The 12461-nt window shown below is 39.2% G+C and overlaps 1 protein-coding gene across 1 annotated transcript in view; it reads left to right on the top strand.

Annotated features, from left to right (window-relative positions):
* The window catches only part of spock1 (SPARC (osteonectin), cwcv and kazal like domains proteoglycan 1), an 83421-nt gene that overhangs the window by 39329 nt on the left and 31631 nt on the right, over window positions 1-12461 (top strand). Inside the window, exon 4 of the mRNA XM_079479365.1 lies at window positions 6675-6752. Within this exon, the coding sequence (XP_079335491.1) occupies window positions 6675-6752 (78 nt within the window). The remainder of the gene's footprint in view (window positions 1-6674; window positions 6753-12461) is intronic.

Raw genomic sequence — 12461 nt, 5'->3', positions numbered from 1 at the left:
AAGTTTCCCATAAGGTCAAGCTGTATTGTTCCCTAGAGAATCTTTCTTCGTTCAAAAGGTTAGACTGAAAAGCTTCTATGGACTAAAAAACAAAATCATTTATTTTAGGAACCTCTGAACGTTTCTTTGGGGAACCAAAATGGTTCTTCTAGGGCATCGCTGCAATGAACCCATTTAGCACCTTTATTTTTAAGAGTGTACTTTTTAAAAGTGTAGCACATGCAGTATTTTAAACGTACAAAAACTGCATGTGCCAAGGTCAATGAGTTTGAATGCCTGGAAAAACACATAATGGTTACAAAACCTTGAACGTGTATAAAAGCATCAAGTAAATGAATAAATGTTTTTGAAAAGAAGAGAAATGTCTCCACCCGTCTGGTGGATTGTGAGTTATTCCCTGAAGTGTGTGTGTGTGTGTTAGTGCATGCATGTGTGTGTGAATATTTTGTGCATCTCTACAAAAGACACCTACTGAATATAATTTCTGTGTACAATCCCAGTAATAATGCCTTAAAATCCTTTCTAGGTTTGCGTAATCAGTATTGTTGTATACAAGAACATGTTAACAATTATTGAACATGGTAAACATACTAGGAAAGCAATATTGAATATAATAAAAGCAATCGTTCTCTGAGAGTATATCTTGAAGAACTTTATTTGACTTACCCCAAAGTCAAATGCCTTGTACTGTATCACATTTAAGATATATTCTCTGTTTTATTACCCTTCACAATTTAGCCTGTCAAGTAAATTCATTTAATAGGCTGTTTAGAGGTTTTTACTCCTAACACAGACACAAATACTGATGAGGGAAATGATTTTGTTGCAGTACAAGCGTTAACAGAGCGGACTTATAATGAATTGAGCGGAATTGTGGGTAAATAGTGAATGTGTGTTCAGTATGGCAGTGTTTGTTATATCGTCCTCAAACTCCCCTGTTGTTTATGCATTGATCTCACAAATCACACTGTATCGATTCACTTCAGCTGAATTTGCATTAGACAAGAGGGACAACCAATTTAGATCTCTCTCTCTCTCTCGCTTGCTCGCTCACTCTTCTCTTTCTTAAGAGAGTTGCGTCGCACTTCTTATAAACACCCACCCGTGGCCCACAATCACACAGTATGCAGTTAAACTCTCTCTGCTCTCGCCCGTGTCAGGCTGAGCCTGACTAATTGAATTAGCTTCCCTCCATAATTATTCACTTTAAAGAGAAATGAGGGTTATGATCTTGTCCATTACGGACACGACAAGAGATTTAAGGAGCTCAGAGAATAACGCGTGTGTCTGTTTGCGCCGTGCGTGCAACATTGTCTTGGGCGTAATCTATTTTTGTGGCACCGCATGCGTTCTGGGTGAATTTAATTGTGTGTGTAGGCCTCATTACGGGCTCGTTACCGGGAAATTCGCTCTGAATGCTTCATTTGCATTTGTATGGTTTGCTTACGAGGAACGTTGAGTCAGCATTTCTGCGCCAAACTGCAGTGGCAGCAAACCGGGCCGCACAGGAACAGCAAAGCAACAGCCTGCCCTTTAAACTGCCTGCCGTTTATAAATTGAGCCAATGTGGCTTCATCTTCAGCTGTGAAGCAGGTCTGTTTATTTCATAAAAACTCCCCTGTACTCAGGCTGAGGTGTGGAGAGGGATGCAGAACAAAGAATTATAGGAAGAGTGTATTTTTGGCAAGCGCAGAATATGACAAAAATGTTTGATAAGAGTTTTAGAAGTGTGAATGTTTTGTATGGAGGAGTTTGTTTCAGCACTTGTGTACAGCATCATGATGTTTTTTAGGGATGTACACAATACAGTTCAGAGTTTTAGCTCACATATGAATATTTTTAAATATGTTAGAATAAGAGAAAACTCATCAAAATTATCCAATAACACAAATGTAACTATAGGAAATATGCAAAATAACTGTTATATTTTATTATCTCCAGTGTGGTCAGCTTTTGAATTTGTATTGTCATTTTCATTTTCACTCTGAGATGCTTTTTGGAAGATGAAAGAGTTCATATCTGTTCTGATCTCTCATTGGCTGCATTTTCCATTCCATTTAAAAAATGTATAAAACGAACCATAAAATGTGTTACAGAAAAAAAGAATCCTCTTCAAGACCACATACTTTATTTGTAATGATAAATTAGGTCATTTTATTGACTTTAAAGTCACATAAAAATGACGTGCAACTTCAGATTTTGAGTCTTTTTATTGTAGTCTAACAATCACATTCTGGGATGCCAATGGAAAATTTCCCCATTCTCAGCTTTCAATCAACATCACGTTTGCAACCGCGAAAAAAACATTACGAGACCAACTATAACATTCGTCGAGTCCAATGACCAAGTCTGAGTGCAGATACCAACGAGTCCGAGACTACAGAAAAAAGTACTGCAGCACTGATTATATTAATCCACAAAGCATGTTTTATTAGACTTTAACCCTGTAAGAAAATGTTTTTATACAGTTAACTCCTGTATACATTTTAAATAGCCTGATATAATGTAGACAACATTTTCCTCGCCATTAAAATAGCCAGGGATGCTGGCATGGGGTTAAAAACAAACAAACATAAAACTTAGCATTATATGGACACTTACACTTACTTGTTCAGATGTTAATATAGACAAAATACCTGAATCATCATTTTAGGAAAATTCATCGGCAACCTGCAGATTATGCATGATAATGGGAAGATCTGATAACAATGCAGGTGACAGTAATTGAGTTATGATCATAGCTTTACTGTAGCAGTTTACCAGAAATGTAAAGATGCTGAACTATCATAGAATCTCCTAAAATGTACTGCCACATCTTGCGTCTATAAACAATATTACCTTGAAAAACAAGTCACATTGGGGAGGCTATACTGATCAAATTGTGCCAACATTTGAGGGAGCTGTATCTTTTCAGATGATGAAGTTTATTTTTGCGATCAGATCTGTATTTAATTTGGCAGAAAAGTGTTTCCTTTTTTGTTTACCAACTCGTTTTCTCTCCTCGTAATCTTGTTTCCAGAACACATGAAACCACAGAGAGCCGAATGAGCTGGCCATAAAATCCTCATAGCAATGAGGCCAACACACAACTACACAGCCTCAGAGCTCAAACACACAAACACACTGACTAACTTTAGAAGTGTCAACATGGGCTGTGCGCAACTGAAGAATCAATAAATGGTTATAAATAAAAATCTATTCTTAATGATCTGCTAGAGGAAAGATACGCGATATATTCTCAACTCTACTACCATTGGAAAAAAGTTAACTTTTGAACCCAAGTGTGCATCTAGAAGAGAGAACAAATCAGTTATCGGGTCTTTCACCCCTCTGACCAGTCAAACTGGGACTTATTAACCCTCCTGCAGTCGTTCCCTTAAAGTTTCTCGATTTCTTCTGTATGGTTAATGGAAGTGATTGGCCAAAAGTGTCACCTGGATTTGTTGTTTACTTGTTATCAATACGAGAGAAACTCTGATTGGCCTTTCTCTCAATGTCGCCACACCTGATTGGTCCTCAGGGGCCACCATCGATTCAGATGCCTGGAACACATTGGCATGTAGTCTTGAAAGCAGAAGCGTTCTTGAAAAGAATAGATTTTGTACTGTATTGCGTTTTGCTATAATGAATAGGGTAGCGATAATTAAGAGCTTTATTTCGTGTCTTGGTTAAAGAATAGTGAGGCGGTTTTGAAGGACTCCAAATTCAAAGAGGTCACCAAATTCCCAGAAGCAGAGAAAAATGGGTGAGAGGAGATAGAAGGACGGTGTCTTCTCTGAACCATTCTTCAGATAATAAAAAACGACTTCCACAAACGAAAGTTCAGCACTCTCTCTCTCTCTCTCTCTCTCTTTTTCCACACACTCACTGATGCTGCCTGTTTCAGAAACACTGAATCTGTATGTATGACCTCTGAAGGTTGTCATAATGTCTCTTCAATCAGATCATGTCAGATGTCCTGCAGCCACGAAGACTGATCCACAGCTAGATTGATTTCTCCTGCTTTCTCCTCTCCTGTCCTTTCATTCTCTCTCAACGTATCTCTGCCTTCACTGTGGGAGTCAAGGACAGGCAGGCACAAGCAAACAGACAGTGTGTGTATCTGCATTCTGTGAGATTATCGTTTCATTTGCATAAAAGAGTCAAATATGACCAGGTCAGATATTAGTGGGAACATTTCACTAAACCTGCTTCAAAAATTCTCTAATAGTGTTTTTGTTACTATAAAAAATCTGTATGTGTCAGACACATTATGACATTGAGTTTATTTGCATACAGTATGTAAAGTTCATGTTCCAGTAAGATCGTTTTAAAAACTAAATTTTTATGAGTGGATGCAGCACAATGCCGGAAACACGACTACAAGCATCGCTTGCTGCTGCCCGCTCTAATGGAATTACCCACTCAAGTTTGGTAAAGCTTAAAATTTCTGCTTTCACGTCCGTCCACTCTCCACAACATCATTACAGCGGTAAGCCAACGGAGAGCATTAAAACAAACCTCTTTCCTCTTAGCAACGGCCTGCTACAGTGCCTGTGATGGACAACTTTAAAGGACAATTTCCTCAATATTTTCATTTTTTGCACCCTCAGGTTTCAGATATTCAAATATGTTATTTCTAAGCCAAATATTGTCCTATCCTTACAAACCATACATTCAGATGATGTATCTCAATTTCAGAAAATGTATCCTTATGACTGGTTTTGTGGTCCAGGGTCACATATTGGTGCTTTGCCACTGCATGGGACCGTCAGGTTTAGTACGACTCTGCTCGGTACAGCTCACTTCACCACTGCTCAGTTTGCTTTTCCACTGCAGTTCTTTACGTACCGCTTCAAAGTGGGTGGGATAATAAACTTATAGTTTTGTCATAGTTCCGCCACCTCTAGTGCCATAGCATCATCGTAAACGCAAAACAAACAAACGCACAACACAAGAGCAATGGAGCATATCGATGGCCGATTGAGGCACTACAAAATTCTGCTAAAAATACCAGAGAGTTTTGGAAATTTCACAGCAAAAAGCAGACAATGATCATTTGGTTTGCTGGATGGATAAACTAATCTTGCATTTAGCATTGCTTTAAGGGTCTCGATCTTTATATTACAGTCTCGAAATATAACGAAATTCCAATATTACGTATTAATGCATATTCGTGTGTTGCAAATCCAAAGACGCTGGTAATGATTCTCTCTGTCCAATCAGTGATCCCCTATAAGCCATACTGTACAATACATTACGTTATAAGTTACAGGACAATAAGGACAATATTATTTTAAGAATAATTTTTGTATGTTTGATACTTTTCCAAAGCTGTCTTATTAAAGTGATGAATCAGATAGTGTGTCTTTGGGTGGAATTGATTGTCTTGGATCAGAGTAAACCAGCGAATCAATTCAGACGTGTCGTTTTGAGAGAGAGAAAAACTGTGTTCAACAGTAAATAGAAGCGAATTGTTTCAGATTCTCATAAACTCAATCTTATTGCTCTCACTTTAGTTTATGGATTATTGTCTTAGACATTACTTTTAGAGTATAGAAAAGGATATTGGAATCTCCATTTTAATTGCATAAGTGGAGTCTTTTTCTCTGGAGAAACATCGGAGATTTAAGAATATTCATCAGTGATCTCTGTTTAGTCCCAAGAGGGACAGCGGAGATGTGTTATTTCTGTCCTGTGGTCACAGACACAGTTTCTCTTTTGGCTTTTTCTTGCTGTTAAAAAGGCACACTCATTCACACACACTCCCTGTGGGAAGATCAGAGAGCAAACATGCAGGAAATTGGTTTGAGGTTTTTTGTATTTCTGATAGCGGCCAGTGATTTGTTCTCTGTTTGACCCTGTTCACAAAGATGGACAGAGTGAATAGAGGAAAGAGAATAACAAGAAATGTACAAAAGATTAATACACAACATCACATTGAATGAAACACACACACACACACACACACAGAGAGAGAGAGAGAGAGAGAGAGAGAGAGAGAGAGAGAGAGAGGAGGGAGGCAGGCAGGCATGTATTCTGGGGCTGAAACTGGGGCTGTGTAATGATTTTGGTGTTTTATTTCCTTCTGACACAGACCGAGAGAGACAGTGTATGCCATAAATAAAACTGATTTGGGGATTTAGGGGTAAATTTGCTGAACACCACCAACACTTTGCACATATTTACATTAGATTGCTGTCATTGTCACAGTATGTGCATGTGGAAAACTTCTTCCTTTAAAGTAAATACGCATGTGCATTTACATTTACGCATTTGGCAGACACTTTTATCCAAAGCGACTTACATTGTATTATATACAATTCTTGTTTCCAAGTATGTGCAATCCCCTGGGATCGAACCCATGACATTGGCATTGTTAGTGCCATGTTCAAACCACTGAGCTACAGGAAAGTCACTTCCCTGTATTTTATGCAAAGTTAAATGTCTAGCAGTGTGTCAATATTAATGCACCGATTATTCATACAGTTTGTGTGACTGAGTTCAGAGAGAGAGGGGGACACATAAGGATGTTTATTTTTAATATTATACTAGCACCGTTTATGCTATATTCTGGTTTGTGTAACTGTAGTCTGTATGTGTGATTCCAGAGAAAGGGTGAGAGAGAGGTACACCGTTTTAAAGTTTGGAAACACTTTTTCAGATTGTAGTGATAATGTTTTGTGTGTTTACAGAGACAGTGAGTGAACCGGGCCCGCAGGCAGAACTGGACTCTAAAACACAGTCACAGATCAAGAGCAGAGCCGCTGATGGTGAGTGAATGATTCTGTCAACATGTTTGGATCAAAATGCATGTACTGTTTGCTGCAATGGTATGATAACACTTTACTCAGCCTTTGCATCTACAGGAAAAAGTGCTTTATAAATCCTGGTGATCACTTGAAAACAAAATTGCAGTTCTGTCTGATATATTTGAGGTCATATGTATGCTTGTCTGCTGTTAAAAGTACCAAAGTAACTCTTATCAAAAATTCATGTTTACACAATGTCACATTGTACATAATCAATCTTAGATGCCATTTATGGACATTTTAAACACTTTCAGAGCAAACATTTAATATTAAAATGCTATATCATGTTCAATTATATATTAATCAAATGATATAAATAGGGCTTATGTAAATTGTAAAAGGTAAACCGATTTTATGTCCATCCACAATTGTGTGTCAGAAACAAATCTAAATGTAATCTAGTGTGTTTGTGTGCGCGTTCGCGTGTGTGTGCTTGTTTGAGTGCATTTGTCTGTACATGTGTATGGTGTGTCTCTTAAAAAATTTTTCTTTCTATGGTATTGTGTTGCTTATTATTTTGAAGAGTGTATGCTTGTGTAAGTTTATAGTGTGTGTGTGTGTGTGTGTGCGCGATTTGCTCTTTCGACCTGTAAATTGTGATGCTTCTGCAACAGAATAAATCCTTCCAGTGAAAATACAAAACACATGAAATAATTCAGGCTGTTGAATTATCTCACATCATCACGCACTCACACAGTAATGAGCCAAATTCACTCCAAAAGCCCAAACATGATCGCTGTGACCTCTGACCCCGCGACCTCATGGCCTCACTGTCTTTCTCTCCCCCACACGGCTGCATAATAACTCTCGCTACTGTCCGGGTTGCCACAGCAACCGTAGATCTGACAGTAATTGGGCCACTCAGTCAGAGGTGAGAGAGGTGGACAATAAGCCACGGGGTGAGAGGCCACATTCCCACCTGAAGCGCCTCTGCATCGCTGTGATTAGACACTTGACCTCACACTCCTCTGAGAGAGGGTACGAGCTGGACGTGTAGTCTGCCTCCTCATGTTCAGCGGGATCGGCAGCCTGCACTGTGTCTAGCAGCGTTAATGCTGCAGTGGTTGAATCTGCAGTGGCAGTCTTGAGCAGGAATGGCCTCCAGCGCAGCACTGCGCTTTCATCTAATTAAACCACGGGGAGGAGAACAGCTACAGTCAGTGAGCCAATAAACCTTGAGCCTCCTGCCCATCATGATGCTCTACAGGCATCTACTTCATTACTGAAGACGCTTTCTATGAGTGTCTGTGTGACTGTGCGCTTCTGTTTGTGTGTGTAATTTCTGTATGTGTCTGAATGTGTGTTTCTCAGTGTGTCTTTGTTTGTGTGTGTGAGTGCTGTATGTGTTTGTGCTTGTCCATTGTCTGTGTGTGTCTGTGTCTGTGCATTTGTGTATGTGACTGTGCGTTTATCTGTGTGTGTGTGTGTGTGTGTGTGTGTGTGTGTGTGTTTGTTTCTGTATGTGTCTTTGTTTGTGTGAGTTTCTTGATTTGTCTTTGTGTGTGTGTGTGTGTGTGTGTGTACGTTTCTTTATGTGTCTTTTGTGTTTGTTTGTGTTTCTGTGTTTGTGTGAGTGCTGTATGTGAGTGTGCTTTTCTGTGTCTCTATGTTTGTACATTATTGTTTAAGTCTTCCCGTGCATGAGTGTGCGTGTGTGTTTCTGTATATGTCCTTGTTTAAATGTTTGTGTTTGTCTGTGTATTGTATGTGGATTTTTGTGTGCGTGTTTGTACATTTCTGTATATGTGTTCTTTTCTGTGTGTGTCTGACAGTGTGTTTGTCTATGTGATTCTGTTCGTGCTTTCTGTGTGTGTGTGTGTGTGTTTTCTGTATGTTTGCAGAACGTTCGTGACAAATTTGCAACATGTTTTTGTTTTAATGTTTATTGTTTCTGCGTACACTAATGTTTTTGTCCCTTTAATTTAACTACCAAAACACACAAAATGACCCTTATGACAGATCTCACATCATCAGTAGCCATTCATCTAATCGAAACGACCTCTATCTGCACCAAGACTTCTGGAAGACTAGCACTTTTCATAGCCAAACTTCGGTCTGCACACACGTTGTTTGTTTTCCTGCGACAAATCCCAGCACTGTGAGCCTACGCCGCTTCGTCCGCGCTCTTCTGCAAACGAACATCACCAGCTGAGCCAACACAGTTTGTTTGTCCAGCATTGCAGGGAGCACTCCGTCATCTCCGAGCCAAAATGGCCACCGGGTGTAAGTCAGAGCCAGCCGATATGTACAGCTGCGTTTAAGCCAGTAAGGCTGCAGGACAGGTATCAAAGTCTTCAGGGACGAGCGGTGCGTTTGCAGCCAGCGTGGCTTGCGGCTGCACTCCTTTATCAATGAAACGCTGGAGAGGTAACTGGACTGTGGACGTCACCAGCCCCAATTAGAGCTGACGCGTGGAGAGAAGGGAACAGCGGATGAAAGAGACGAGTGCTTTTACCGCAGTAATTCCCTCTACAATTTATCACAAAGACAAGATGCCCCTTCCCTCCTCGTGTGAGCAAGCGAGAGCAGACGCCCTGAGCGGAGCCGCAGTGGCCCCTAATATGTCCTTATTACTGAACGTGTCGCTGTGTGATTCTGCACACAACAGTCAAATAAAACGCTTACTGACCCCCCCCCCAAAAAAACTACAACACAACATCATTGGGTACTTTTTTATTTGGAGTCAAACAGTGATGTAATGTTTTAATAATGCAGTCTCATTACATGATGTTTTTCCAGGTTTGTTAAAGTCGATACTTCATTGCTTCGTTCACGGTCTTTGGTATAAGAGAATACACAAACATGCGCTGTCCTCCTCTCCCCTCTTCTCTCTGTCTCGTTTTCTCCTTTCCATTTTATATCTCGCTTGCTCACCCTGTGTGAATTTTAGTGCCCGTGGTCCAGCTATGTACGCACACTTTTGTTTCACTTACACTTTCATTGATTTTATACAGGACTAATGACATTTTTTTTATCCTTCTATCCTTTACACAAACCTTTGTTAATGGTGAAAATATTTTACATTTCACTATTATTGTGGTAGAACATTTTTATTTGGGGCCCACAGCTTCTCAAGTACAGCCAAACTTGTAAATAAATATGTTGTGTGGCATGTAGGAGGCTCAATATGTTGTGCGATATATACCTAACATCTTACAACTTTAAAATACAATAAAAGATGATTTTCTTTTATCCTACAGTATATAAAAAGCACTTGGACAGAACGTTGAAAATGTTACTTGCTATATAAACTTACTATAGCGGGTCCGCTTTTGGTTAAAATGTTAAATGTTCTCTTAATTTTAAGTGACTGTGTAAATGAGACTCACAAGCGTCTGAATGTAATCTACTTTTAATTCAATTCTTTCCTCTTTTCACACGTGTCACTTTCTGTCTCCATTTTTATAATGACCAGTTCCGTTTGTCGCTACTCCTGAGATATAAAAAGGCCGGTAAAATTGTGTATTGGTGCCCTTTAATCTATAGTATTCAATGATAAATTCCATATCTTCAGCACAGTTATTGTGATAATATCTCATATTTGATATCACCCAGCCCTAATCTCACAGTTTTTTTGCTCTTAGTGTAAACCTACAAACGATGTGCAGCAGTTGTGATCCAAGAAGTGTGTCACATTTTTCTCTAAAAACTCGTTGTCTACGCTCTCAGTAACTTTTGAAACTGAGTTATTCTCTTTGTAAGAGTGTGGGTGGTTGATAAAGTTGTTTGTATGAGCATAAATCATCCAGTAATGACAGAAATAGTAATTTCTCTCAGCTCTCTGCTTTTCTTTCAGCTGTAAATCTGAGCCTGTCTCTTTAAGAGCACGAGAGCCGCCTCTCTTTCACATCTGAACATTCATTACTCAAACTTCTGCCCACATTTTTAATCCTCTCGCTGGCCCCTTCTCATTACACGTGACCCTTTGAAAGTGTATGACGTCAGGCGAGTGACATGTGACCTGTGTAATTGAATGTTTCTTTCATCATTGTACGCAGAACTTTGGATTTTAATTAAGTGTTCTTTCTCTCTGTCGTTTTTTTCAATTTACAAATGAATGTCACACACTTGTCACGCAGTTCTGGCCGTTGTCTGGAGTTAATGGTTTTTGTTAGCAGTCTGATGTTCTCTAATGTCTATACTGTGTACGTTTTGGATTTTTGGAGCACATTGTATTTGACCTCGATAGACATCCAAGCTGTGTGTGTGTGTTTACATTTAGGCATTTGGCAGATGCTTTTATCCAAAGTGACTTACATTGCACTATCCTATACGTGTGTGTGTGTGCGTGCGTGCGCGTGAGAGAGAGAGAGAGAGAGAGAGAGAGAGTAGTACACATAATTTTCTGTGCAGTTTCACTTTGATTTAATCTGTAATGTCAACGTAAAATTACTGTAACACCAACAGCATCACTAGAAACATGAAAAACTAATGTAACAATAATGTTTTCACATTAATCACCATATACAATTCTTACAGCAAAAAGTGTAGTCGTTTAATTTTATGTTAACATTTCCTTATTAAAATAATTAATAATGACATTAAAGATTTAGAAAAATGAACAACTCGAGGGGTTTTTCCCTAAAGTTAGTTTTTGTTTGTTTGTTTGTTTGTTGCATTGTTCATTTTATGTGCATGAGTGTCACACTTCTTAGAAAGTTTTCCTCTTTCGTTCTCTCTCTTTCTTTGAAGCTCTTTCCTCTGGCTATTTGAAATCTCTTCTGCTTCTCCAAACATTATTTTCACGAAAAGAAGAAACTCTTCACTTAGAGCAAACCCCTTTAAATGAATGCTCTTAGCTGGCCAATAGTCATTGTGCGGCTCATGAATATTCAGTAGTGTTTGGAGATGAAGTCCCATGGTGCAGCGGTGAAGGAGGGAAACATTCTACCCATCCCTGGTGTCCTAGAGGGTTTTTCATTTAAGGCTGTGCGTGTTGGTTAAAATCCCATCCCTCCACCCCTGCGGCGTCTGAACATCCCTAGCGTTTATCATTTTAATACTTTAATTAAATGTGGAATTATACTTATGTTTCCTGCTCAAGGTTTCCACAGCTGTTAGCACGCTATAATCCTTTTATAGGCGAGCGTGTCTTCTGGGGATCTGATGGATAAATCCAAACCAAGAGTCTTGCCCATAAGGCTCTGAATTAAAGCTGTAAGTTCTTACCTGTTTAAAATGTATTATTTTTGTTCCTTTGGGTCAACATTAATTTTATTTTTAAATTGTGTCCTTTTGTACCAGCTCAGAAATTCCACAGAGAGTGAAAGAAAGAGAGGAAGAGTTTTTATTAGTGGTGTTTTCAAAGGCATTAGGATATCAAAGAGCGGTGGGGACAGCAATGTCCTGACAAGCATGTTAACACAACCAGCACTCTAAAATACAAAAGCATTGTGCTGCAACACTTGACAAATAAAAAAGAGCAACTTTTAGTAAATCTAATGGGAAAAAGGTCAAATCTATACAGTAAAAAAATCTGTGCTGTCGATGGACCGTATGAACCTCCATAAAGGAATAAGAAGAAAAGGTGTATTAGAGAATGTGTGTGTGCACGTGTCTGCATGCGTGCGTGTGCGCATCCGTGTGTGTGTGCATCTGCGTGTGTGGTGACAGCTCCTGCTAAGCTGTATGATGGATTAGCCTTCCTCTACACATACCCTCATTACACAC

Source organism: Barbatula barbatula (genome assembly GCF_947034865.1).
Source record: "Barbatula barbatula genome assembly, chromosome: 18".
Lineage (NCBI taxonomy): Eukaryota > Metazoa > Chordata > Actinopteri > Cypriniformes > Nemacheilidae > Barbatula > Barbatula barbatula.
The sequence above is the reverse complement of the archived record's forward strand: the minus strand, read 5'-3'. Positions and strand labels throughout refer to the sequence as shown.